The 22683-nt window shown below is 38.7% G+C and overlaps 1 protein-coding gene across 2 annotated transcripts in view; it reads left to right on the forward strand.

Annotated features, from left to right (window-relative positions):
- The window catches only part of gse1b (Gse1 coiled-coil protein b), a 284583-nt gene that overhangs the window by 159603 nt on the left and 102297 nt on the right, over positions 1–22683 (forward strand). The window contains exon 1 of one of the 2 annotated variants that reach the window (XM_089135398.1): positions 13310–13763. The exons of the other annotated variant lie outside the window; for it this stretch is intronic. Coding sequence (XP_088991524.1) covers positions 13727–13763 — 37 coding nt within the window. The 5' untranslated portion in view covers positions 13310–13726. Of the gene's footprint in view, positions 1–13309; positions 13764–22683 lie in introns of those variants that run through there. 2 annotated transcript variants of the gene reach the window in all.

The following is a 22683-nucleotide window of genomic DNA, read 5'->3' on the forward strand; positions in this document are numbered from 1 at the left end:
ATGATGTTCAAGAAAACAGTTGTAACAATTGAGTTTATAGTTTAGAAAATATTTTGATGAATTTAGAATGTGCTTTTTTTTTTTAAAGCTGTCACTCACACTAGCCTTTAACCCTGCAAATGTGTGTGTACTGGGAAACAATAAGAGACTAGATTGCTGGAATGTTCTGGGGTCTGGACATATCAGCTTAGTCTTATCACACAGTTTCAAGGGTCTAAGGTTATGTGACTGCGGTGCGTTTGAGATCAACAGAAGTTCTTCTCTTCTGTGTTGGAGTAAAACACACACGTGGATGAGCAGATCTGACTGCAAGAGAACAGAGTGTGTTTGACAGCTCATTACTCGCCTGAAAGCCACATAGATCATGGTGTGTTTACCCGTCTCATTGCTTTGTCACTGCGTGCAGATCGGCCAGTGAGAGGAGAGAGAGAGCAAGAGAAAGAGTAGGAGCCTGGGGCAGATCTGTCAGGCAGTGTGATGTATGCGTGTGTGTGTTATGGATGAATATCAATTCTATATTAAAACCCACTGAAGTGTGTTTCTATGTAAGGCACACAGTGGTTTAATAATTAAAGTAAATATATTTACATGCCTGTAAATTTACATGCAGTGTGACAGGTAACACACTGAGTATACAGTAACACTTTCTTTTTTTCATGTTATTTCATCATCACATGTATATGAAAAAAAAAGTCGTAAAACAATTGAATAGACTAGGACTAGAGGAAGCTACGGAATCTTGTTTCCGCCACAGAATAAAACATTTTTAAAGATAATTGCGATTTTTTTTTTCAAAATTGCGAGTTTACATATCACAGTTCTGATTTATTTCACAGAATTGTAAGATGCAAATTCAGAATTGCATGACATAAAGTCAGATTTGTGAGATATAAACTCACAATTACGTGTTAAAAAGTAAGAATTGTGAGATATAAATTTCTGAATTTCTGAATCTTTCTCGCAATTCTGACTTTATAACATGCAATCCGACATCCGACTTTATATCACACAATACTAACTTAAAGGGCACCTATTATGCCCCTTTTACCAAGATGTAATATTGGTCTCGGGTGTCCCCAAAATGTATTTGTGAAGTTTCAGCACAAAATACACCACAGTTAATTTATTATAACCATTTGAAAATGTCATTTTTGGGGCCTGTTTTAATAAAAAGAGCTGTTTTGGTGTGTACCACCTTAAATGTAAATGAGCGCCTTGCCTTTGGATGAGTGCGTAACTTGCATACTTATGGCAGTCGGTAAGCAGAAGGGCTGAGAGAGTGAGAGACCCGCTGTTTTGTATGTCATTCAGCCGTACATGTTTGAATAGGAATATATAAATAGTCCTGATCAGACCCAGATGACGAAGAGACTCCGGCAGAGTAAACACAAATGAGAATGGACCAGTACGTCTCGGTATAGTTATTTGATACATTTATGTACTTATAGAGTTGTAATCGCGTCCCCATTGTAATTATGGATGTGCAACACACACAGGCACACACAAACACTAACGTTGGCACATTTTTTTGAAACTACAAACACATACTGTGGTAAAGTTTGCTACGTACAACCTAATTACATTTATGCGAGGGACCTCTTGCGTCATGTTTACATTACTTGTCATACAGGTGCTTCTGTGGCAAATGTGAGAAGATGACTACTGAACTGTCATGATTCTGCCCTCTTGTCCTTGATTTTCTCTAGTCATTGTAAAACTTTGTCACACTTTGTAAGTGTCTACCTGTGAGTACCTTGTTTCAGAAGAACGTCTTGTATTTGCTGTTTGTTAAATAGTCTAGTTTTTGTCTAGTGTTATCTAGTTTAGTTATCCCTCGTTTGTATTGTCTCTGTTTTACCCCCTCGTGGGTTTTGTTTTCTCCTGTTTTCTGTTATATTGAAACTTGTGTGTTAGCATACTGTCTGCGTTTGGTTTTATCTGCTATCCACATAACAGAATGAACCGGCCAATACAGAACCCAGCAGACGGTATGTCCTTCCTTGCTCAAGCGACAGTCTGAGATCCATAGACAATGGTGGTTGTCGGCTCCCACTGACGGAGAGAGGGTCAGCGGTCCTCTCCCACCCCAGGGTGAGTGGATCATGAGGAACTATGCCTGACTCTGGGATCGTTTTTCTTGGTAGGAGCTGCAGGCTTCCACGAAACCTCCATCCTCCGCGCTGCCAGTGATTCCAGAGGGTCGTGTCCTCGCCGTGGCTTCAATGGGAAGCCAGAGTCATCCCAGCTCGACTGCCGAGGCATCATCTGCACCCGCTGATCTCCGTGGAAAAAGAGAAAGACGGCTGTCGTGGGAGTCGAATTCGGAGTCCTCTTTCACTGAGACTACTCCTTCTGTGCTTCCCCAACCGGTCACAAGCCCGGCTACGGCTTCTGCTCCGCGACCCAGGAAGAAGAAGAGGAAGAAGGGAGCCTCTTGTCCTCCGTCTCTGTCTCCCCCTGAGTCTGTGAAGGCTTTCCAGCCCGCTCCAGCAGGCGCCGTCCCTGAGCCCGCTCCAGTAAGCACCGTCTCAGAACCTGCTGAAAGAGTTGCGGCCGATCTAGCCGCCATAGAGATTCTGCAGTCGGTTTCTGCTCGTCAGGAGATACCCATCTTCCTTGCTGCCAAGACCCTATCTGATTATTTGTCTTGTCTAGCCAAAATCCTTGAAGTCCCTGTCTGTCCTGCCTCTGAGAGCACAGCACCCGTATCTGCCACTGAGAGCCCTGCACCCAGTCCTGCCCTTTCGCCTGCCATGTCCCCCGTCAGGAGACCCGTTTCCTCTGTGTCTGAGTCTGTTGCTGCTGCCACTAATGCAGTACCCCAGACTGTTTCCCCTTTTGTCCCTATCGCCACTAGTCCGCGAATTGTTTCTCCTGTCGCCACTAAACCATGTACGGTTTCGCCTAAGTTCCCTACTCGTGTGTCCACCTCCACGCCTGCCCGGATTCCTTGTTCCCCACCCTCATCCCATGGACCCCCAGCACTCCCATCCACCCTGGACCACCCCCTGTGAACTTTGTTATTCCTCCACCTCTTCTGCCATGTTTGTTGTTTTTATTGTTCAATCCCAACCCTGTCGTTGTATTTTCTTGTCTGCCTTTGTTAGTTTTTGTCATATTGTTGGTTTGTGTCTTTGTCACAGTCTGTCATGTCCCGTGTTTAATGTCCCCTTGAGGAGCGTCTGGAAGCCGCTCCTTAAGGTGGGGGTTCTGTCACGATTCTGCCCTCTTGTCCTTGATTTTCTCTAGTCGTGAGGCAGGATCATGACAGAATCATGTTTTGAGTACAAGCGCATGGCCTGTTTGGGCCATGTGCTTGTGTTGTCTCGTTACGTTCCCCGCCCCCTTGTTATCCTTGTCTTGTCATTATTGTGTAGTCAGCTTCACCTGTCCTTGTCATTAGTGTCTCCCTTTATAATCCCCTTGTGGTTGCTGTCCTGTGCCGGTTCATTGTAAAACTTTGTCACACTTTGTTAGAGTCTACCTGTGAGTACCTTGTTTCAGAAGAACGTCTTGTATTTGCTGTTTGTTAATAGTCTAGTTTTAGTCTAGTGTTATCTAGTTTAGTTATCCCTCATTTGTATTGTCTCTGTTTTACCCCCTCGTAGGTTTTGTTTTCTCCTGTTTTCTGTTATAATAAACCTTCTGTGTTAGCATACTGTCTGCGTTTGGGTTTATCTGCTATCCACATAACAAGAACAAGAAAATATATGCAGTTTTTAATACAATATCTTTAAATATATATATATATATATATATATATATATATATATATATATATATATATTTATAAACGTGTGGTTACACACTATACAAACAAGGTTTAAATTACATACACAGACATCCTACGACAACGACGACAACAACAACAATTTTAGACGCATTTGTTGTTGAATTGGCTGACATCGACAGAAATGACTATTTGCTAAAATACACTTACTGGAGGTGACATTGGATCGCAAACAGTAGACGACCCACACTTGAGGATTAACTTTGAAGCAAGACCTGCTTTGAATTGACCCTTGTTCACAAAACAGTCAGTCAGAAAATTATTCGCTCAAACATAAACTTATTTACGAAGGAAATGCGCCACTTTAACTTCCAAAATACAATACATCCACTGTGTTTTCAGTGGCTCTGATGTCGGAAGTAAGTGAAAACTACTATGTATGTCATTATTGCATCCCATCCCACAACAGAACACTTATGATTCTAGGAGACATTACCGGCTGTCATTGAAACAATGGAGAATGGTGTACAGATCACCGAGGGCGGGGTCTATGCCCAATTCAATGCTCTATGCTCAATTCTACGTCACAAAGCACTGAATCTTAGAACAGCTCGTTCTGAGACAGTGCATATGATTTATTGAGATTGTAAAAGAACTACTGGGTGGATTTTTTCACTCTAGGTTGGTTTTGCTTCCCCTTGATACAAAGCGTTTGTGAGAGAAAGCAAAAGCATTGACCTTTTATTTTTCCTCCATTCTCATTTATGTTTCTTTTTATTTTATTTTTGCCATCCTGTCCCTTTAGGGTCTCCATAGAAAGTATTTGTCTGGAGAGGTGCCACAGAGAAGAAAAAAAAAAGAGACAGACCTAAAATATTATACAATATTTTCAATTCAGCTAAGAGTGCTAAATACAAAAAAAAATCTGTTTGAAAAAAATTAGCGTCTGTCCGCTGAATGTGACCCTCCGATTCTCCTCCGTGGCCATATGGGGAAAGTGAATATTTAAGACAAAGACAACAATAAAACTTTTTACAGTTACATTTACACCTTCCCAACAATGAAATGGACTGACTTCTGTCCACAAACAAGCTAGAGTTTAGTTTTTTATCATTAATTAATTCTTTTAGTAAACGTTAAAAAAAATTATAAATAGTAAGTACTTCTACATGATTAATCTATAGTTCATGTTCATTTCAAAATGCTGGTGAAATGAACTGGTGTAGAGTGAACAAACAGTGAACAATTTATTTTTTTATTAACTTTTAACTTTAACTTTTAACTTTAACAAAGGTTAATAAATGCTGTTAAATATATATATGTTCTTTGTGACCTTGTGAATGAGACCTACGTATATAAATGTTACCATAATTTTTAATGGTGGGCTTTCAATTCTGTACATTGTTTCAATTCTGTAAACATATTTATTTATCTGGTTACTAACTACTTCCTGTCTTCTCTTTTTCTTCCATATGTGTCCTGCTCTACCATGTCATGTCATGTGATCTGCTCTGTAGGTAAGTGTTGTTTTTTTCCACCCATAATCCATGTCAGCTCTGCTATTCATATTTACTTAAAGACTGTGTTTTTGTTGGCACCTAAAGTCCTGATTGTTACATGATGCTGTAGAATAAGGATTTTAGTGTGAATAATAAGATAAATAAGATCAATATTTAGAGTTTTATTCTATATATCAATCACAAATATGACAAATAATAGCAGCCATGCAAATGCTCTGCTGATAAGCTTTGGATCTGCTTTGCTTGCGTTTGCATGAGTGTAGAGCGGGTGGTTTCATACTGTGGTTTCATAAAGGAAACACTTCATTTGATTTGATCATTGTGTTATTGTGAAGTTTTGGTTTAAAGGAGTGTGTCTCAAGGCCAGGTGTCAGATGAGGGTCAAAGAGCAGAAACTAATTGATTATTTGTACCTTTGTAAATGATCTTTTGGAAACATTTTCTTGTACTATCGCTTATAATTGTTTGGCAGATGTGTTCTTAGACACACACATACAGTATACACACACACACACACACACACACACACACGGTAGCAGCAGACAAGTTCAGTGTGGAAATGTCACTTGGCTGCTGTTATCCAAGTGATGTGTCTCTGTCACAGAGATAACACAAACCCACCTGTGCTGATCTCAGATCACATCCAAATGTATCTATGGCACTTCGACTGGATGGATACAGTTGCTAAGAGACCTGTGAGTTAGTTGGATCTGGAGCTCTCAATGCTGGAGTGTGTGTAGAGATGGTGAACACACAAATCAAAACTGACAGGATGGATCAGAGGACAGCAGAGACTGAGATTCTTAGTAAACATAGACGGGACAAGGCCAAAAAAAAAAAAAGACTTGTCATGAAAAAAAAGAACACTTGAACACAAAAACATAAGAACCAACATAATACACAATGACAGTGTTGCAGACAATTGTGCAGCATGTACATCTCAGTAGTATTAACATAACTCTTAAATATGATTCATGCCTCATAAATATGACACATTACTACTTGCCTGTAAAGGTCAACTCCTCAAGCTCATGCTTGCCTAAGAAAGTTAACCTGTTATTTTTGCATGGTGTCTAAGTGAGTATACCAGGAGGTGATGTAAACAGAAATAATTTTAAGACACTAAAGACAAAAACATGTTTTTCATACACTGGTCAGTTTTGAGATTTGGCTTCTCATAAATGTATTGTTTCAGACAGGTGGAAAGAAAGCATCCAAAACACACTTTTCCATATCTTTAGAGGTTGTTTTCTCATTTCTTTCACATGCACTGAGTCATAAAACTCCACTTCAGTAGCATTTACATACAGCAAACTTTATAGACTTATTTCTATCTATTATTTCTGCAGAATGTTTTTACAGAGGGGTTTGTTCATATAGCTATCACTTGCCTGTTTGTTTGTTGTTGTTGTGTTTCACTTAAAACATGGTGATTTGTTGTCATTATTTTGTATTTATTTATTTAAATCATTATGGTGAGATCCACTCTTGAAATGAAACAAGAATATTTTTTTTAACCTGGCTTTATCTAATGGTCAGTTTTCTTTTGTTCTAAAATGTATACATATTTCACTAGATATAATGTAGCATTTGCATCTTTAAACATAGTATTTCAGTAAACTTGTAATATAAAAAAATGTGTCTTGATGTAATCAATAAACTGGAGAAGTATGGGGATATCTATTAGTTATATTTTATACCTTATTAACCTGGATGTGTATTGCCTTAAAGCCTAGTTCACACTACGTGATTTTAAGCCCGATTTAAGCCCGATTTGCAAATCGTTGAGTCGCCGACAAGTCAGGGTGTTATCGCGTGCAAATCGCGGGCGATTAACGGACGATTAACGCTCGCCAATCCGTTAGTGTGAAAGAGCCAACAACGCATAAAAGACAGCTCGCAGACACCTCGCAGACAGGTCACCGAGCTCAGAAAAATATCTTGCATGCTAGATATCTCGAGAAGTCGCGCGACTCAATCTCAGTGATGTCATGAGTACAGCCAATCATAGCAACGCATGGGTTGAGGACACCAGGTAAATCTTACTTTTTCTTTTTTGCATTTTTTTTCTCAGAGCAGATCGTCGAGCAAACAGTGTGCAGCACTAGTTTCTGTCTGACGTCCATATTCGCGTGTTGTGTTCTTCTCTGCAGTTTCGCGTCATTTCTGGTTCGTTTTATTGCGTGGTTTTTCGTTACAAAACATGGTTTCTAGACCAGATAGAATCGTGTTGTTGTCAACTCGTTATTTGTTTGACTATTTTCAGGATTTAGACCGTACTATAGTACTGAAACAGCTCTCATTGAGTCACAAATGATATGCTCTTATCATCCGATCGTGGTTGTATCTCTATAGTGCGTTGTTAACTCGTGTAGTGAGTTACCTCCTGTTGTGGATCAATCACGTTGTGTTGTGTGGTGTGAACAGCTAAACAACTTGAACACTCATGATTTCACTGAGAGCAAGTCATGTAGTGTGAACTGCACAGTTCAGCCCGACATTTTAAAATCATGTAGTGTGAACTAGGCATAAGCAAGAAACATTTTAGAAATGCAAACATGATTCTGCTGGGGGTTAGATTCTAAAAAACAATAATTGGTTCTAAAAAGATAATTTGTAGTAAGGTTTATTCACTATGCTGAGGAATCTCCTATCATCTCCTCAGGGATAGGGTCCGCCGAATGTGTCCATAAAGCTACATCAGAGCAACTCCACCCACAGGGATTACATCAATAACTCGTAACCAAAAGTGTATTCCCTAAAGTAGAAGTCCCACCTTTACTATGCAGAGCACAGGGGGAGTCTCTCCGGAGACTGGAGGCAGAAAAGAGGCAGTTCCCCAGACGCCTCAGCTTTTGTCTGAAGACTCGACTGAGGCAAACAGGGTCAACCCCAGGGACCAGAAGCCATAAATTACTGTACAGCAATCACCCCAGAGTTCTAAGAGCCACGGCCTTAAAGAAAATAGAAAATCTTGTGATGAGCACTGCGGCACCATCTGCTTGCCCTGAGGTCAGACGTGGGCACATTCCGGGCTCTCTTTGTGTGTGAACATTCCTCAACATTAATGAGTCACAATTGCTGTTTGTTTTATTACAGATCAGTGGAAATGACCGCAATCAACAGGTTCAGATACATATAACACATATGTGTTAATGTTGGGTTAAATATGTTATAGGTTTGCATAAAATAGATTAAAGCTGGGTGATAGAACTAAAGAAGTGTATGTATATCTGATAGGGGTGTAACGGTTCACAAAATTCACGGTTCGGTTCGATACGATACACTTGTGTCACAGTTCGGTTCGATACGGTTTGGTACGTTTCCGATACAGCAAAAAGAAAGAAATGGCATCATAAAGTATGATATTTTTTTTAACTTTGAGCAATGATGGAGCTATACTTGACTTTTCTTAGGAGCATATAAAACAAAACAGCTTGGACAAAATGAAATGTAATATTGTAGTAGTAGTTATAAACAAAGGTTTATTTTAGTTCAGATTAACATTTGAGGGCAGCAATATTTCATTATGTCATTCATAATGTCAAAATAAAACCAACGTGATGTTACTTGAAAGCATTATAGCCTCCTGACAAACTTCCATGGTTACAGTTAGAAGTGTTACTACAGTAAATCCATGGTGAATGTTGCGAATGTTGAACGGTCCGTCAACCACACAATAACGAGTAGCTCAGTTTCAGTCCGCTTACATTACATTTGCCATTTGATGTTGGGCAATGTTGTGGTCACGCCAGCGTCTCTTACATCATGAGCGCACTTGCCACACACGACACGCCTATATTTGAAATAACGAAATTTAGGTCGGCAGGAAAAATGGTCCAACGAACAGTTCGGTTCAAAAATGGGTACCGAAAAGCCTCGTACCGAACGGTTCAATACGAATACGTGTATCGTTGTTACACCCCTGATATCTAAGCCTTTGTAGATATTGAGAAGTTTTTGGTTGCTCTTTAATTTACAGTGTATGCACTTATGTGTACTTACAGTGTACTTACCAAGAAAGTACTGGGTAATATAAGGTAACTACATGGGTTGAGGTTATATGGTTAGGGGTAGGTACAGGGTTAGCATCTAGTTATTACCCAGCATAGTTATTGCTGAATAGGTGCTTCCAAAGTTTTAACTACTAGTATAATTACACAAATAAGTAGATATAAGTGATATTAAAGGTACAATATGTACATTTTTGTTCGAAAATTACAAAATGTATATAACAAGCTATGAATCCATCTCCCAATCTCTAATTTGATTGCAATTTCACTTTTTTCATTTTAAATAGTGTGTAATATTGCTGTTGGTGCATGAAAAATGGTGCAAAGGTGCAGCGCTGAAAGTTACGTGTAAGCAGAGATATAAAAAAGTAATATAAAAAAGTTCTTCTGTGAACTGTCAGGTCTTCTGTGTTTGGGCTTCCCACGACGTTATAGTTCGTCAACAATGGATACAATTTATGTTTGATTATGTTCCTGAAAATTACAATCATAATTTAGCTCTCTGTACTGCGCATTTTACAAAAGACGGCTTCCAGAATCTCCACGAATCCAATGCCGGATTCAACAAGAAACGGTTAAAACTTTGAAACCAGAGGCAGCAGTTGTTGGGCCACAACCTGTAAGTAGGCCAAGACTTAATCATTTTAAATTTATATAATTTCTGACCTAATGTTTTAGTTTCATCAAATGCCAGCACTGTCTTTATAGCCACTTAGGTATGCTATTTCGTGTCTACGACAAACGTGTACAAACATATTGGACCTGAATTTGTATATGTACTAATTTTGTAAATGTATTTTTCATGTATATATACTTTGACGTTATGGCGTTTCGATTTGATCAAGAACGTAAACCAATGTCAACACTGTTTGTGTATATAGTAGCCAGTCAGTTCGATGCTATTGTGTAAAACAAATGTGTATAAAGTTAAAAAAAAAAATAGGCAAATTACCATTCAGAAACGTTTTGTAAGAGCCGTCTTTAGGGAGGTTCTGCTTGACTTTCTTCATCGCCGCTTTCTGGGTCTGATTCTGGCTCATACAGAGACTGATACTGCAGTATCGACACCATTATGTACATTTGACAGGAACATACATACAACTTTAAGTATCCGGACAACATGCACTACAGTTTAGCCAATCACAACACACCAGCCCAAACTAACCAATCTGAGCCCACTGCCTGTTTCTGATGGAGTGGTTTCATAGACTCAGGAAGTCAACTGCTCTTTCAAATGACAGAGGAGAATGTGGCTTACAATAAAGGTGAAATTTATGAAAAATAAGACTTAAAAAAAAAAGAAAAACCACGAATACATGTTATATTGCACCCCATAAACACAATCATGCAAATAAAAAAAGCAGTAAACCACCCCTTTAATGGCTTAACCTGTAAAGGGGAAGAAAATCAATTGCAATGTTTTAAATGTCCACCATTTTGCATGCTAGCTCTCTTACGTCTCTTTCTTTTTGAGAGTGATTTGTGTCCCTTCCTGCTTTTCAGCTCTGAGGAAGAGCATGGTGGCATGACCAGGGCAGAGATTTATGCCCAGTGCACCAGTTTCATAATTTTCACCCTCCCTCTGCTGCCTCTGATGGGTAATGACACATTTGCAAATTAATTCTCTGAGCTTGACCACAATTAGCATATGGAGATAGAGCTCCTGCAGACGGCCCCAAGCACAACCGCAGAGATGAAAGAGAGAGGATGGGGCAGCGGTTAAAGGTCAACTTGAGTTTATTATGTCTGAGCATAGATAGATCTCTAAACCACATGTTTTTGTGTCACATTTGTTGATCTATATATTTCCGCGGTCAGGCGTCCTTGTGCATTCCTTTGTGCATTCACAAGGGTGAGTAGACAGCCCGGATTTTACGAGGCAGCTGAAGTGCAGGTATTTGTCCTAATAATTACCCTTAGCTTCAGTTACTTGCTTGTGGTTGTTTTGGTCACCACGTTTGGTTTCCCAAATGGAACACTTGATGTGGACTTGTGTTCTTGTGGCCGTTGATTGATCTTGTCTGTAAAGTTAATGAGAACATAGAGTGTACCGTGTGTCAGTTTTACATTCAGAAGGGTGCTGAAGAGGGGGCTATATGCCCTTTTGCTGAGCCTGTATTGGTGACCCATTCTCAGTGTTGTAGTCGAGACCACCTCACTCGAGTCCGAGTCGACACTGAGACCAGAGAGAGTCGAGTCCGAGTCGAGTCCGAGACCAGAGACGGTCGAGTCCGAGTCGAGACCGAGACCAGTGAGGGTTGATTACCTAATTTACTTTTATTTACTTAGAGAAATCCTTTTTTTTTTTTTTTTTTACTGAATTTACTTAGAGTTTAAAAAATATGATCAGTTTAGGGTAAAAAGGCCACATAGTAGGTGGTGTTAAAAGTAATTTTATTACAATTTGTCATGCGCAGTTGCACACTAGAAAATCACCAATCACTGGGCTTGTCAATCAATTTAAAGAAATATTTTATTAACATACATTAATAATCATGAAAAATATTTTTAATTGAACTCGAGTGGACTCGGGAATAATTCCGAGTCCTAAAAAAAAAAATGTTCGAGTACGAGTCAATTCCGAGTCCAAATGGACACGAGTCCATGACAAGACCAAGACCATTAAAATATGGTCTCGAGACCGAGTCCGAGACGAGTCCGAGTCTCAAATACTACAACACTGCCCATTCTTCTGTAGCTTCTCACACACTCAACAACCTGAAGGATTCCAGTGGTTTCAGGCAGGTGATCCCAGACAGATTGAGGAATTATGGTTTTTATATGGATGTCAAACCTGAATGGAACAGGATTTGTGGTGTGTGCTCTAAGCAGTGTCTTTTTAAAGACTTTCAGTCACCATCTGAATCGTTACACACATGCTGTCTCCCATCATTTTACATGAAGAAAACGGCAGCTTTTCTACGAGAGAAAAAAAATGAAACAGACTGTACTGTATTTGCCCCTTAATTTGTCCTGGATGGCTAATTTTACAAAGCATCATAAACATTTTCTTTCAACGTTTGGATCAGGGTTAGGTCATTGTCATTATCAAATCAATTCATTCATTTATTAATACATTTGTCAAGTGTGTGTCTCTCTCCTGTGTGAGTGCAGGTTCACACTGTAGGACTGGCCATCTCTCCTGCATCTGTTACTCTCTCCATCTGTCTCTTTCTCTGATTAGTGTTTCTCTGTGTGCTGTCTCCCTCTCTGGAGTGTTTATGTAGGAAGGGGGAGGTAAAGACAGACAGACAGGCATTTATCTGTGTGTGGAGGTATATAGTGAGAGTGAGACAGCCCTCAGGGCACAAGTTGTCTTTCCCCTCCTCTCTGTTCACTCTCCTCTCTTCTATCTGAGTCTGTTTCTTCGTCTTTTCTGTACCTCTCTCCTGCTGGTTTTGTTCTGCATGAGTGTGTGTGACGGGTGGGGGGGGGGGGTGATGGGGGATGGCAATTGTTTTACATTCTATATTTTAGTATTTCATTTGCATATTGTACACCGTATCTTTTATCTTTTACTTAATTTCTCTTTTCTTTTGGTGTAATTTTATTGTATATGCAAAGCAATCATGCCTGTAAAGTACTTTGACACTGAAATTAAGAAAAAAAGGGAGAAAACCAAAAGAAAATCTGTTGTGTTCACGTCGTCTTGCGCTCATCCCTCTGTAACGTCACACAACCCTGGAAGTGCTGTGTGTGTGTGTGTGCGCCAGCTGGCGTTTTCACTGTCAGTCTGAGTGTGTGTGGCTCAGATGTTCTGCAGGTTAAGATGACACCGTTTAAGGGCAGATCGAGGAGCAGGGGAATGAACAGATGCCCTCAATGCTGAATAATGCCCATGTGTCACCGCCCTGTCCTCCGACCAATCACATGCCGTTCCAATGCTATCCCACTGTACTGATAATGATGCTCATGGGAGGAACCATCATCGGGCACACCCCCCCCCCCCCCTCTCTCTCTCTCTCCCCCTCCCCTGTTATCCATGCTATATCCTGAGGGGTTTCTACTCCTCCTCCTCCTCATGCTGCTAGAAGACGCTGAATGAGTGCAAGAGGAGAGAGAGACTGAGAAAGGAAGACAGCTCTCTCCACATATCCTCATCCTGGGATGGAGGAAGAGATTCGCCATCGCGGGACAAGCCTCTTGAAGGATTACTTCTATAGCTTTTCAGCATGAAACAATAAAACACAATCACAGTACTGGGCTTTTTTTTTTTCTTTTGCTGGGTCTAGCTTGTTGGTGACCCCCCCAATCTGACCCTGCACACACACACACACACACACACACACACTCACACACTTCAGCCTGTGAATTGGGACGATTCAGAGATGACAGGTTGACTTGTGAGGTCTGTTAACCTCAAAGCTTTGGGTGCGTGGGGGCAGTTCTCACCGCTGGACAGGTCGGTACGTGCCACACCTCCTGACTTCAGCGCCCAGCAACATGACACTGTAACAGAGACCATGTTTGGACTAAAAGCACCTCTCTACTACCTACCAGGTCAGTTTATTTCAAAATCATATGTGTGTGTTCTCCTCAAGTTACTTTCTAAAGTGACCGAATCAGCACCACATCTTCAGTGATTCTATAGTGACTGTGTGTGTGTGGGAGGAGGTTTCTTTGATCCGGCTTTTTTGTGGCTTTTCTGTTTAACAGCACAAATGAACCATTTAATTATATGGGCTTAATTGAATGATTTTAAACTGATTCAAATAATCTTACTGATTTGAGGTTGTGCTTGATATTATAAGATTTATAGGAATTATTTGATATTTGCTTGATATTTGCCCAAGTTAATTCCTGACATCACTTGTGTCCTCTGACAGAGGGTCTGCTAAGCTGACACTTACTTAACATGAATAATTGATGAGGCTGAATGTGGGGGCTGGACTATAAGTGAGCTCATGACTATTAAGCAAAGACAGATATGACTGCTCAATCCAACAAATGGAACATGACACACTCTGTCTGTTGTTTTTTCTTTCTGCATTGCTGTGCTAAATTGTTGATGTATGTGTGCTTGTGTGTGTGTGTGTGTGTGTGTGCTTGTGTGTGTATGTGTGTGTGGTATTGGTATACCCTATGTTTGGGAGACAAAGAAAGAAAATATTTAAAACCCTTGTCTCTGGGGAGTTCTGTGATTGTTAGGTTTTGTGAATTAAATACAGTTTGTACAGTATAAAAATCATTATGGAAATGTGTGTGTGCGCGTGTGTGTGGTTTTGGTTCATTATATATCATGAGTGTGGTTAATTCCTTATACACACTACCAGAAGGATGGCAATATCAGAAATCTTTGACCTTGTGGGGACATTTTTGGTCCCATGAGGAAAACAGCTTATGAATTATAAATATATAAATATATATGTTTTTTTGTGATTGTGTAGGTTTTAAGATAATACACAGTTTGTAGGGTATAAAAATAATTGAATGAATGTCCCCATAAAACATGAATAGGTGTGTGTGTGTGTGTACTTAATTCTGAAGACTGTCCTCATAATGCAGTGTGTATTCAGGTTTCTACCCCTACATCATGAGGACATCAAGCTGTCCCCGTAATTGAAATGGTTAAATAAACATAATTTTTTTTTAGCAATGGGGTAAGGGGATTCAGTATAAAATAGGGTCTCAGTATAAAAGCATCGCCCCTATGTAACATCCTTATAATGGCGAAGCTGTGTGTGTGTGTGTATGTGTGTTATTTTTGGTCATATTTAGATATCAGTGTCATCAGCCGCAGTTAACGTGTTTGCTTATAGAGGTCTCTGTGAAACAAACACACAACCCATAAAAGAGCAAACTCTGCCAGATCATCTTGTGCACACTCGGCCTTGTGCTCTGTCAAAGTATCACTATGTGTGTGTGTGTCACGTACACACACATCGCCTGCTTTCCCATCTGAAGCGCTGTTGCCTTGGAGACGGTGTCAGACGCACGGGTTCTTCAATGATTACTTGACAAGAAAAAAGAGGCACATTAAAGGAACAGAGGAGAGAGACAGAGAGCACTGCCTGCTGTACGCTAATTATTACAGAGAGAGAGAGAGAGAGAGAGAGAGAGAGGTATCAGTAAGCCCACACAGAATCTGCACCTGCAGAAAGCACAGCAGAACTGGAATGCCTGTCATTCACAAAGTTCCATACTATTTCCATAGTGTTTTTAGTTACTAAACAAAATATAGTGCTTTAATCTGCCAATTATGATATAGACTTGGTATAGGTCTCTTTCTTTCAGTTGCCTGAGAGTGTTGCTGGTTTCAGGGTAGACAGGCTTGCTCCAATCAGACTCTGAATTTTGTGAAGTCTCTATCACCCTCGGATTGCATTTTTGCAACATAAACGCTCAGCTGTCTTTGGATGTGTCTAGCTTTTCTCTGTTGTAATGTCTCTCAGCCATCACCATTTCAACAGTCTTTCTTCAATTCTCCTTCTTGCTAACTCCAGTTAGCAAGTGTGTTGTGGTGCTTGGTCCGATCCACTCTCTTTTTCAAAAATCGCTTACTGCACCTTTAAAGTATCATACAGTAGTTGTGTGGTGTCACATACTTATTCCACATATCTACATGCTGTATTTTGTCCTTTTGAATACTAAATGTGTGAATGTAATGGAAAATATTTTGACATATTCCTTCTATGCATTCCAAATACCTGTATTATGCGTCCTTCAAACATGTTGTCATCTAAACGTGATAACGTTGCTTTATCGGCCTTATTTTTAACGCATTTGTAAATTAAATGTCTCTGGCTTCCGGTGTCATCCGCTTGCAGTTATTTTTAGCTGTACAAAACAGCTCGCTTTGTTGCTTGATATCGCAAACTGGTATTTCTTACTATGTTATTTTAATTCATTGTTGTAATTATAACAGACTGGTTTCTAGCACAAAAAATTTTCATTTACCTTTACCTTTATCATTTACCCATATGCCCTTTGTTATTCTTCCAGTTAGCGACTAATGGAATAGAATGGAAATGTTTCACATTCACAGACACTTATTTCTGTATTTCAAAATAAGATGGATAGAATCTTTAAAAAAGTAATATAGGCAACTTTGGTCCTTGGGCCTGATGTATAAATGTTGTGTACGCACAAAAAAAGGCATAGCAATGTGCGTACTCAATTTTACATTCATATATCAGGATTTATAAAAGATTTAGGTATCGTAAATATCTGTAGCCTGTATACCGCATAGACACTCTTCTGCTTTAAACTGTGTTCTACATAGCAGAACTCGTGTTTTATAAGATATTTTCTCACGAATAATGATCAATGATGCACACTTTATCTAAGCAGATGGCTTGCAACATAATGGCATAATGACAGACACTCACTCGGTGATCTAATGGTCCATTGGCCGGTTTGTATAGGTCCGAGGTGTACTGTACAGTACACAGTACTGTACAACCTCTGTTGCACGCAGGTTTGCTGTTGGTGTCATGAACAGACAGTAGCCTAATGATAAGCTACTGTCTCTTCCCAATATTATGAAAAATACCATTGTATTTGAAGGAAACTTTTTATTTTTATAATAATAGCATTTTTTAATAATAGCATTTTATTTTTAAAATGGTTTGTCAGTGACTCCTGTTGAGTCAGACAATTATTTACACTGCAAAAAGTTTCCATTAAAAATATATAAACATCTTAAAGTATGTTTACCTTATAGGCAAATTTTAAAATATTGTTTAAAGCAATTAAAAATACTATTTGCGCAGTGGAAAAGATTGAGAATAACTCTTCTCTGAAAACATTCGCTGAAATGTATTTTATTTATTTAATTTATTCTAAAACAAGGCAAGGTTGAATGATTTTTAGTAATGTAATGTGACACCATGTTATCCGTATCTCATATGTTCTTTTAAACTTGAAATTATGCATTGTAAATGCGGTGTTTTAAGCTCCAGGTTATTTCGGGGAGGAGACGGGGTGGAGACGCATGTATGCACACTTCCACTGACTGGGTTTTATCAAGGGAATTTTGTGCAGATGGTTTTATAAATCTGAAAACTTTTGCAAAATCTAGCTTTTCCGTGTACACACACTTTTAGGATTAAATCTACGTGAAGTTTTATACATGAGGCCCCTGGAGGGCAGAGATGGTCTTGTCATTGGGAGATACGAGGATCCGTGCCTCTACCATTTGAGAAAACGTAACAGCTAACTTGGATCACGTGTGCTTTGATAGCCTGTCACATTACAGATTTAATGTCATTGAATTTCATTCAGAGTTGTGCGGAACTCAATCACTGTCTGAAATGAATGAGAAGTGCTGTAAACTAAATCATAGGGGGGCACAACCTAACGCGGGGTTAAATGTAACACGGACCGTTTACGTCTCCCGCGAATTAGCGGAAAGTTTTGAAAATATTTCGTGAAGATACTGGACAAAGAGTGTTTTGACACCATGAAAGTAATTTTTTTCATTATATATTTTTTTCGTTTTTTGAGTTGGGCGTATACGTTTCCAAATTTAACTTTATATTGCCTCAATCACTGTCTTGTTGGCTCAAACATAGCACCGTTTTGAAACATGTCAGCAATTCCTATAACGACTGTTAGCTAGGGTTAAAATATATAATACACAGCGGGGTTTGTTGTAACACAGTGTTTCAACTAAGCCGCCAATTGTACAATGATAATCAAATGAAAACGGAGCCACACAACTTCAGGTACATTTAACTTTGTTGGACTTTCACAAACAATGTTGGAATTTAAAATGTTTAAAATTTAGTGTACTATGAATGATAACTTGTTTATTTATTAAAAATATGACATGTTTTAATGCAATAAACCCTTTAAATTTTTATTTTAAGCTCATTTGTATTATTATTACTGTTTTTATTACTGTACATGCAGCTGCCACACACACATCTAATTTAATTGCAATTACAATATTTATAATTTTATTTATTATTATTTATTGCAAAACTGTGCAGCCCTTTTCTATGTCTCTACACTCTAAAAAATGCTGGGTTGTTTTAACCCAATTTTGGGTCAAATATGGACAAACCCGAAATGTTGGGTTAAAAATGTAATGTAAAAATTTAACCCAACGGCTGGGTTAGTCCATATTTGACCCAAAGTTGGGTTAAAACAACCCAGCATTTTTTAGAGTGTATATCCATGATATTGATCCACAATAGAAGGATGATTAGATGAGGGATGGATGTGTGGATATCCGTCTATACAGATGCACAAACATATCAAACTATACAAATAAAATAGTACTGAATTATGTGTGTTACACACAAGTGTTACAACTAACCCCTCTGTCTGTTACAATTAACCCCGCATATGGGGTAAGTTGTAACATTTGCACATCTGTCACTTTCAGTGCAACTGTACGGAAATGGTAGGTCCTAGAAAAAAACTTTAAGTGTTCATTTGCAGCAGAGATGTGTATGCTGCTTGTGTAAAAAAATATTAATCTAACCTAATTATTTTTTAATTAATTGAGCCAAAAACAAAATGCGTTAGGTTGTGCCCCGCTCTCCCCTAACTGTCCCTCAAATGTTTCTGGCTTCTCTTATAAAACAGCATTTTTCTCTGTGTAAACTAAAAATAGATCAATCCAAAATGAAGGTTTAAGAGCAAGTATGTTGAAGATTAACCGTTGGGTTGTTGATTCATTCAATGATAAGCAATTTTCCCACAAAAACAGTTTATTCAGCGTAGTGAAGCTTCCCTCCATTGACATCCATTAAAAAAAACGGCCTCTGGTCTCTCTCCCTGCATACCACAATGTTAGCAGGCTTACAACAGTGTTAGTATGCTTTTTTTTTTAACATTGTGGCTTTGTGGAGGGCCTCTGTCCTGTAGAGTTTATCTCTAACCCTAATCAAATACATCTGAACAGGCTAATCAATGTCTTCAGGATTACTAGAAAGCTACAGGCAGGTGAGTTATAGGGTTGTAAGGGTTATAAGGGTTGGAGCTAAACTCTGCAGGTCAGTGGCCCTCCAGGTTCGAAGTTGCCCTTTCCTCCTTTAAAACATGTTTACCAGCATGACGTTTGGATGATGCATGGTTAAGCATCGCCACATCAACATTTCCCTTGTGAGACTGGGCCTGCTGAACAGACGTCACACTTGCTCTTTACATCTAGAGTGGAAAAATGTAATTTGGGTTGTGAAGTCTGATTTGACGTTTTGTGTTGTGCGTGTTGTTTTTGTTTCCAGAACGGCATATGTTTTATAGAGCTAAGAACTAAGTATAACACCTCACTTTTACACCACAGAACGGTCTTTGATGGTTCAAGATTTCTTGTCATCCTACTTCTTCATCAACTCTGTCACTTTTAAAATGGCAGTGCTCCTCCTCAGGGAAGCACATGCATGTTTTAGCTTTCTTCAGGTTTGTTTGCCAGAGGGGATTCTAGAGGAGCCAGAGCAAAGGGTTAGACGAGCTATATGGGATGTACTGCACCTTGAAAAAAGAACAAAGACACAATAGGCGGAAAACAGAAGATATTAAAGTAAGATGTGCCCTATGAAATCCAACTGCTTCTTCCTTTGAGCCTTGAGTCTTTAGACAGTCAGAAGCCCTTAAATTGAAAGTGATCCCTGTGATCTGCTGTAAACCTGTGACTAAACTATACCTAGTTTCAGTGGCTTAAAGCTATCATGTCCACGTGAGCTGTAGACAAGAGACAATTTGTCACTGACAAAATGGAGAAATTTAACATTGCACCGTTCATCTATTTCACCTCAGCATATCTTGGATTAAATTATGCTTTCATCAAAAGCTAACATTAATGACAAAGTTCCCCTGCATCACATCTGGCAAGTGACTAAACAGAAGTTACCTAATCATATAATTAAGGGAGAGCGGGGCACAACCTAAAGCTTTTTGATTTTGGCTCAATTAATTAAAAAATAATTAGGTTAGATTAATATCTTTTTTACACAAGCAACATACACATCTCTGCTACAAGTGAACACTTAAAGTTTTTTTTCTAGGACCCACCATTTTCATACAGTTGCACTGAAAGTGACAGAAGTGCAAATGTTACAACTTGCAGGGTTAATTGTAACAGACAGAGGGGTTAGTTGTAACACTTGTGTGTAACACTGATAATTCAGTACTATTTTATTTGTACAGTTTGATGTTGTTTGTGCATCTGTATAGATAGATATCCATACACCCATCCCTCATCCAATCATCCTTCTATTATGGATCAATATCATGGATAGAGACATAGAAAAGGGCTGCACAGTTTTGCAATAAATAATAATAAATAAAATCATAAAATATTGTAATTGCAATTAAATTAGATTTGAGTGTGGCAGCTGCATGTACAATTATTATTATTATTAATAATAATAACAGAAATAATATTACAAATGAGCTTAAAATCTAAATTTAAAGGGTTTATTGCATTAAAAACAGGCCATATTTTTAATAAATAAAACAAGTGATCAAAACATAGTAAACTAAATTTTAAACATTTTAAATTCCAACATTGTTTGTGAAAATCCAACAAAGTTAAATGTATAAATAAATACTCAAACCTGAAAAGTTGTGTGGCTCCCTGTTTTCATTTGATTATCATTGTACACTTGGCGGCTTAGTTGTAACACTGTGTTACAACTAACCCCACTGTGTATTACATATTTTAAGCCTATAGCTAACAGTTGCTCGAAATTGCTGACATGTTTCAAAACGGTGCTATGTTTTAGCAAACAAGACAGTTATTAAGGCAATATAAAGTTAGATTTGGAAACGGACACATCCAACTCAGAAACCGAAAAAAAACCTATGATGAAAAAATGTACTTGCATGGTGTCAAAACACTCTTTGTCCAGTATCTTCACGAAATATTATCAAAACTTCCCGCAAATTCGCGGGAGAGCGTCTTCTGGCAGCGAGAGAAAAATAGTGTAAAGACAACCTGTGTGACCCTGAGTAACAACGTAAAAGGTCCGTGTTACATTTAACCCCGCGTTAGGTTATGCCCCGCGCTCCCCTACAGTCATTTTACCACAGGAAGAAGCAGAGTAAAACCACTGTAACACACTACCTCTTGTGGATTATTGATTTTATACAACTGTTAAAATTGCAATGTTAAGTAACACTACTAATATTAATCAAAATAAACAATTATTCTGCCAAGTAATATAGTTCATTAGTCTAACTATAATATAATTTTTTTAATTGTATTTTACCATGGATTTAAATGTTATTCATTCAGTAAGAATTCAATAAGAATTTAGCATCAGAACTACAGTATATGTTCTGTAATATGTTAAAAAAATTTTTTCATTTGAAGCCAAAATGAGGCACCTTAATGGTCCTCTACCTTGTTATTAGCTATGATAGCCACGATCAATACATGTTTATTTCTTTGTGGTTCATGAGCATATTAACAAGAAAAGATCACCTTGCAGTCATGTTTTTTCATTCAGATGGGCATTGGGTAGGCTATAAATTGTAAGGAGCTGTGGGGCTGCTTGTATGCCGATGTTGAGTGTACAAACCGATCACAGTTCTTTCAGGGTCATGAACACGCAATGGGAAATCTATGGCTATTGATTTAACATTAGGGCAGGTCAGCGGGTCATGTTGTTGATTATTGTTCCCGGCCTTTTCTTCCTCACCTACTGTTTAGGAATAGGGTTTGTATGACTACTAATTTTTTCAACTAGTTTTCAAAAAGCGATCTACTAGTGTGTGAGTCAGTGTTTACATTTTGTAAATGACACGCTGCGCAGCATCAGTGGTCTTGACTGCCAGCCGAAAAGTGTGTCCAACACAGCTGAGGAACAAGGCTTGCATATCTCACAAAAACAGACATGCCACACATACTTAAATTATTTGTCAGCCTATACGTTTCATGGGTGTCAGTATTTGACTAATATGTGAATTCTTCAATCACACATTTTAGAAGCCCATTGTGTGGTTAACTTGAAAAATGTTCTGTCAGTTTAACATGCTCTATAGTTTCACTTTATTTTCACATTCTAATTTTAATGTGGCCATTACAGGTTACCATATGAAACAAGTGACACACAAAACCAGTTCTTGGACAGGAATTGTCCATCTTGTTGTCAGCTGCACAACTGAAGTCACAGAGCAAAATGACTAGTAGGCCCAAGCTCAGTGGCCTTTCAAATAAATGGATAAATCCATGTATATATGCTCTGAAGATCATTATTAAACGCTCTAAAAATGCTGGGTTGTTTCAACCCAATTTTAGGTCAAATATGGACGAAGCCAGCCGTTGGGTTACATTTTTTAATTACAGTCTTTTTTAACCCAGCGTTCGGGTTAAATAGTGCACCCAAAATGTCATTGCCTCATACTGTTCCAAACCTTTATGCTATATGTTTTTTTTTTCTTATATATTTAGTTAATTGTTTGTTTGTTTGTTTGTTTGTTGCTGAACATTTACAAAGCTCTTGCAATGCAAGATAATCGCTGCTCT

Source organism: Pimephales promelas, chromosome 10, assembly GCF_988280905.1.
Source record: "Pimephales promelas chromosome 10, fPimPro1.hap1.1, whole genome shotgun sequence".
Classification (NCBI taxonomy): domain Eukaryota; kingdom Metazoa; phylum Chordata; class Actinopteri; order Cypriniformes; family Leuciscidae; genus Pimephales; species Pimephales promelas.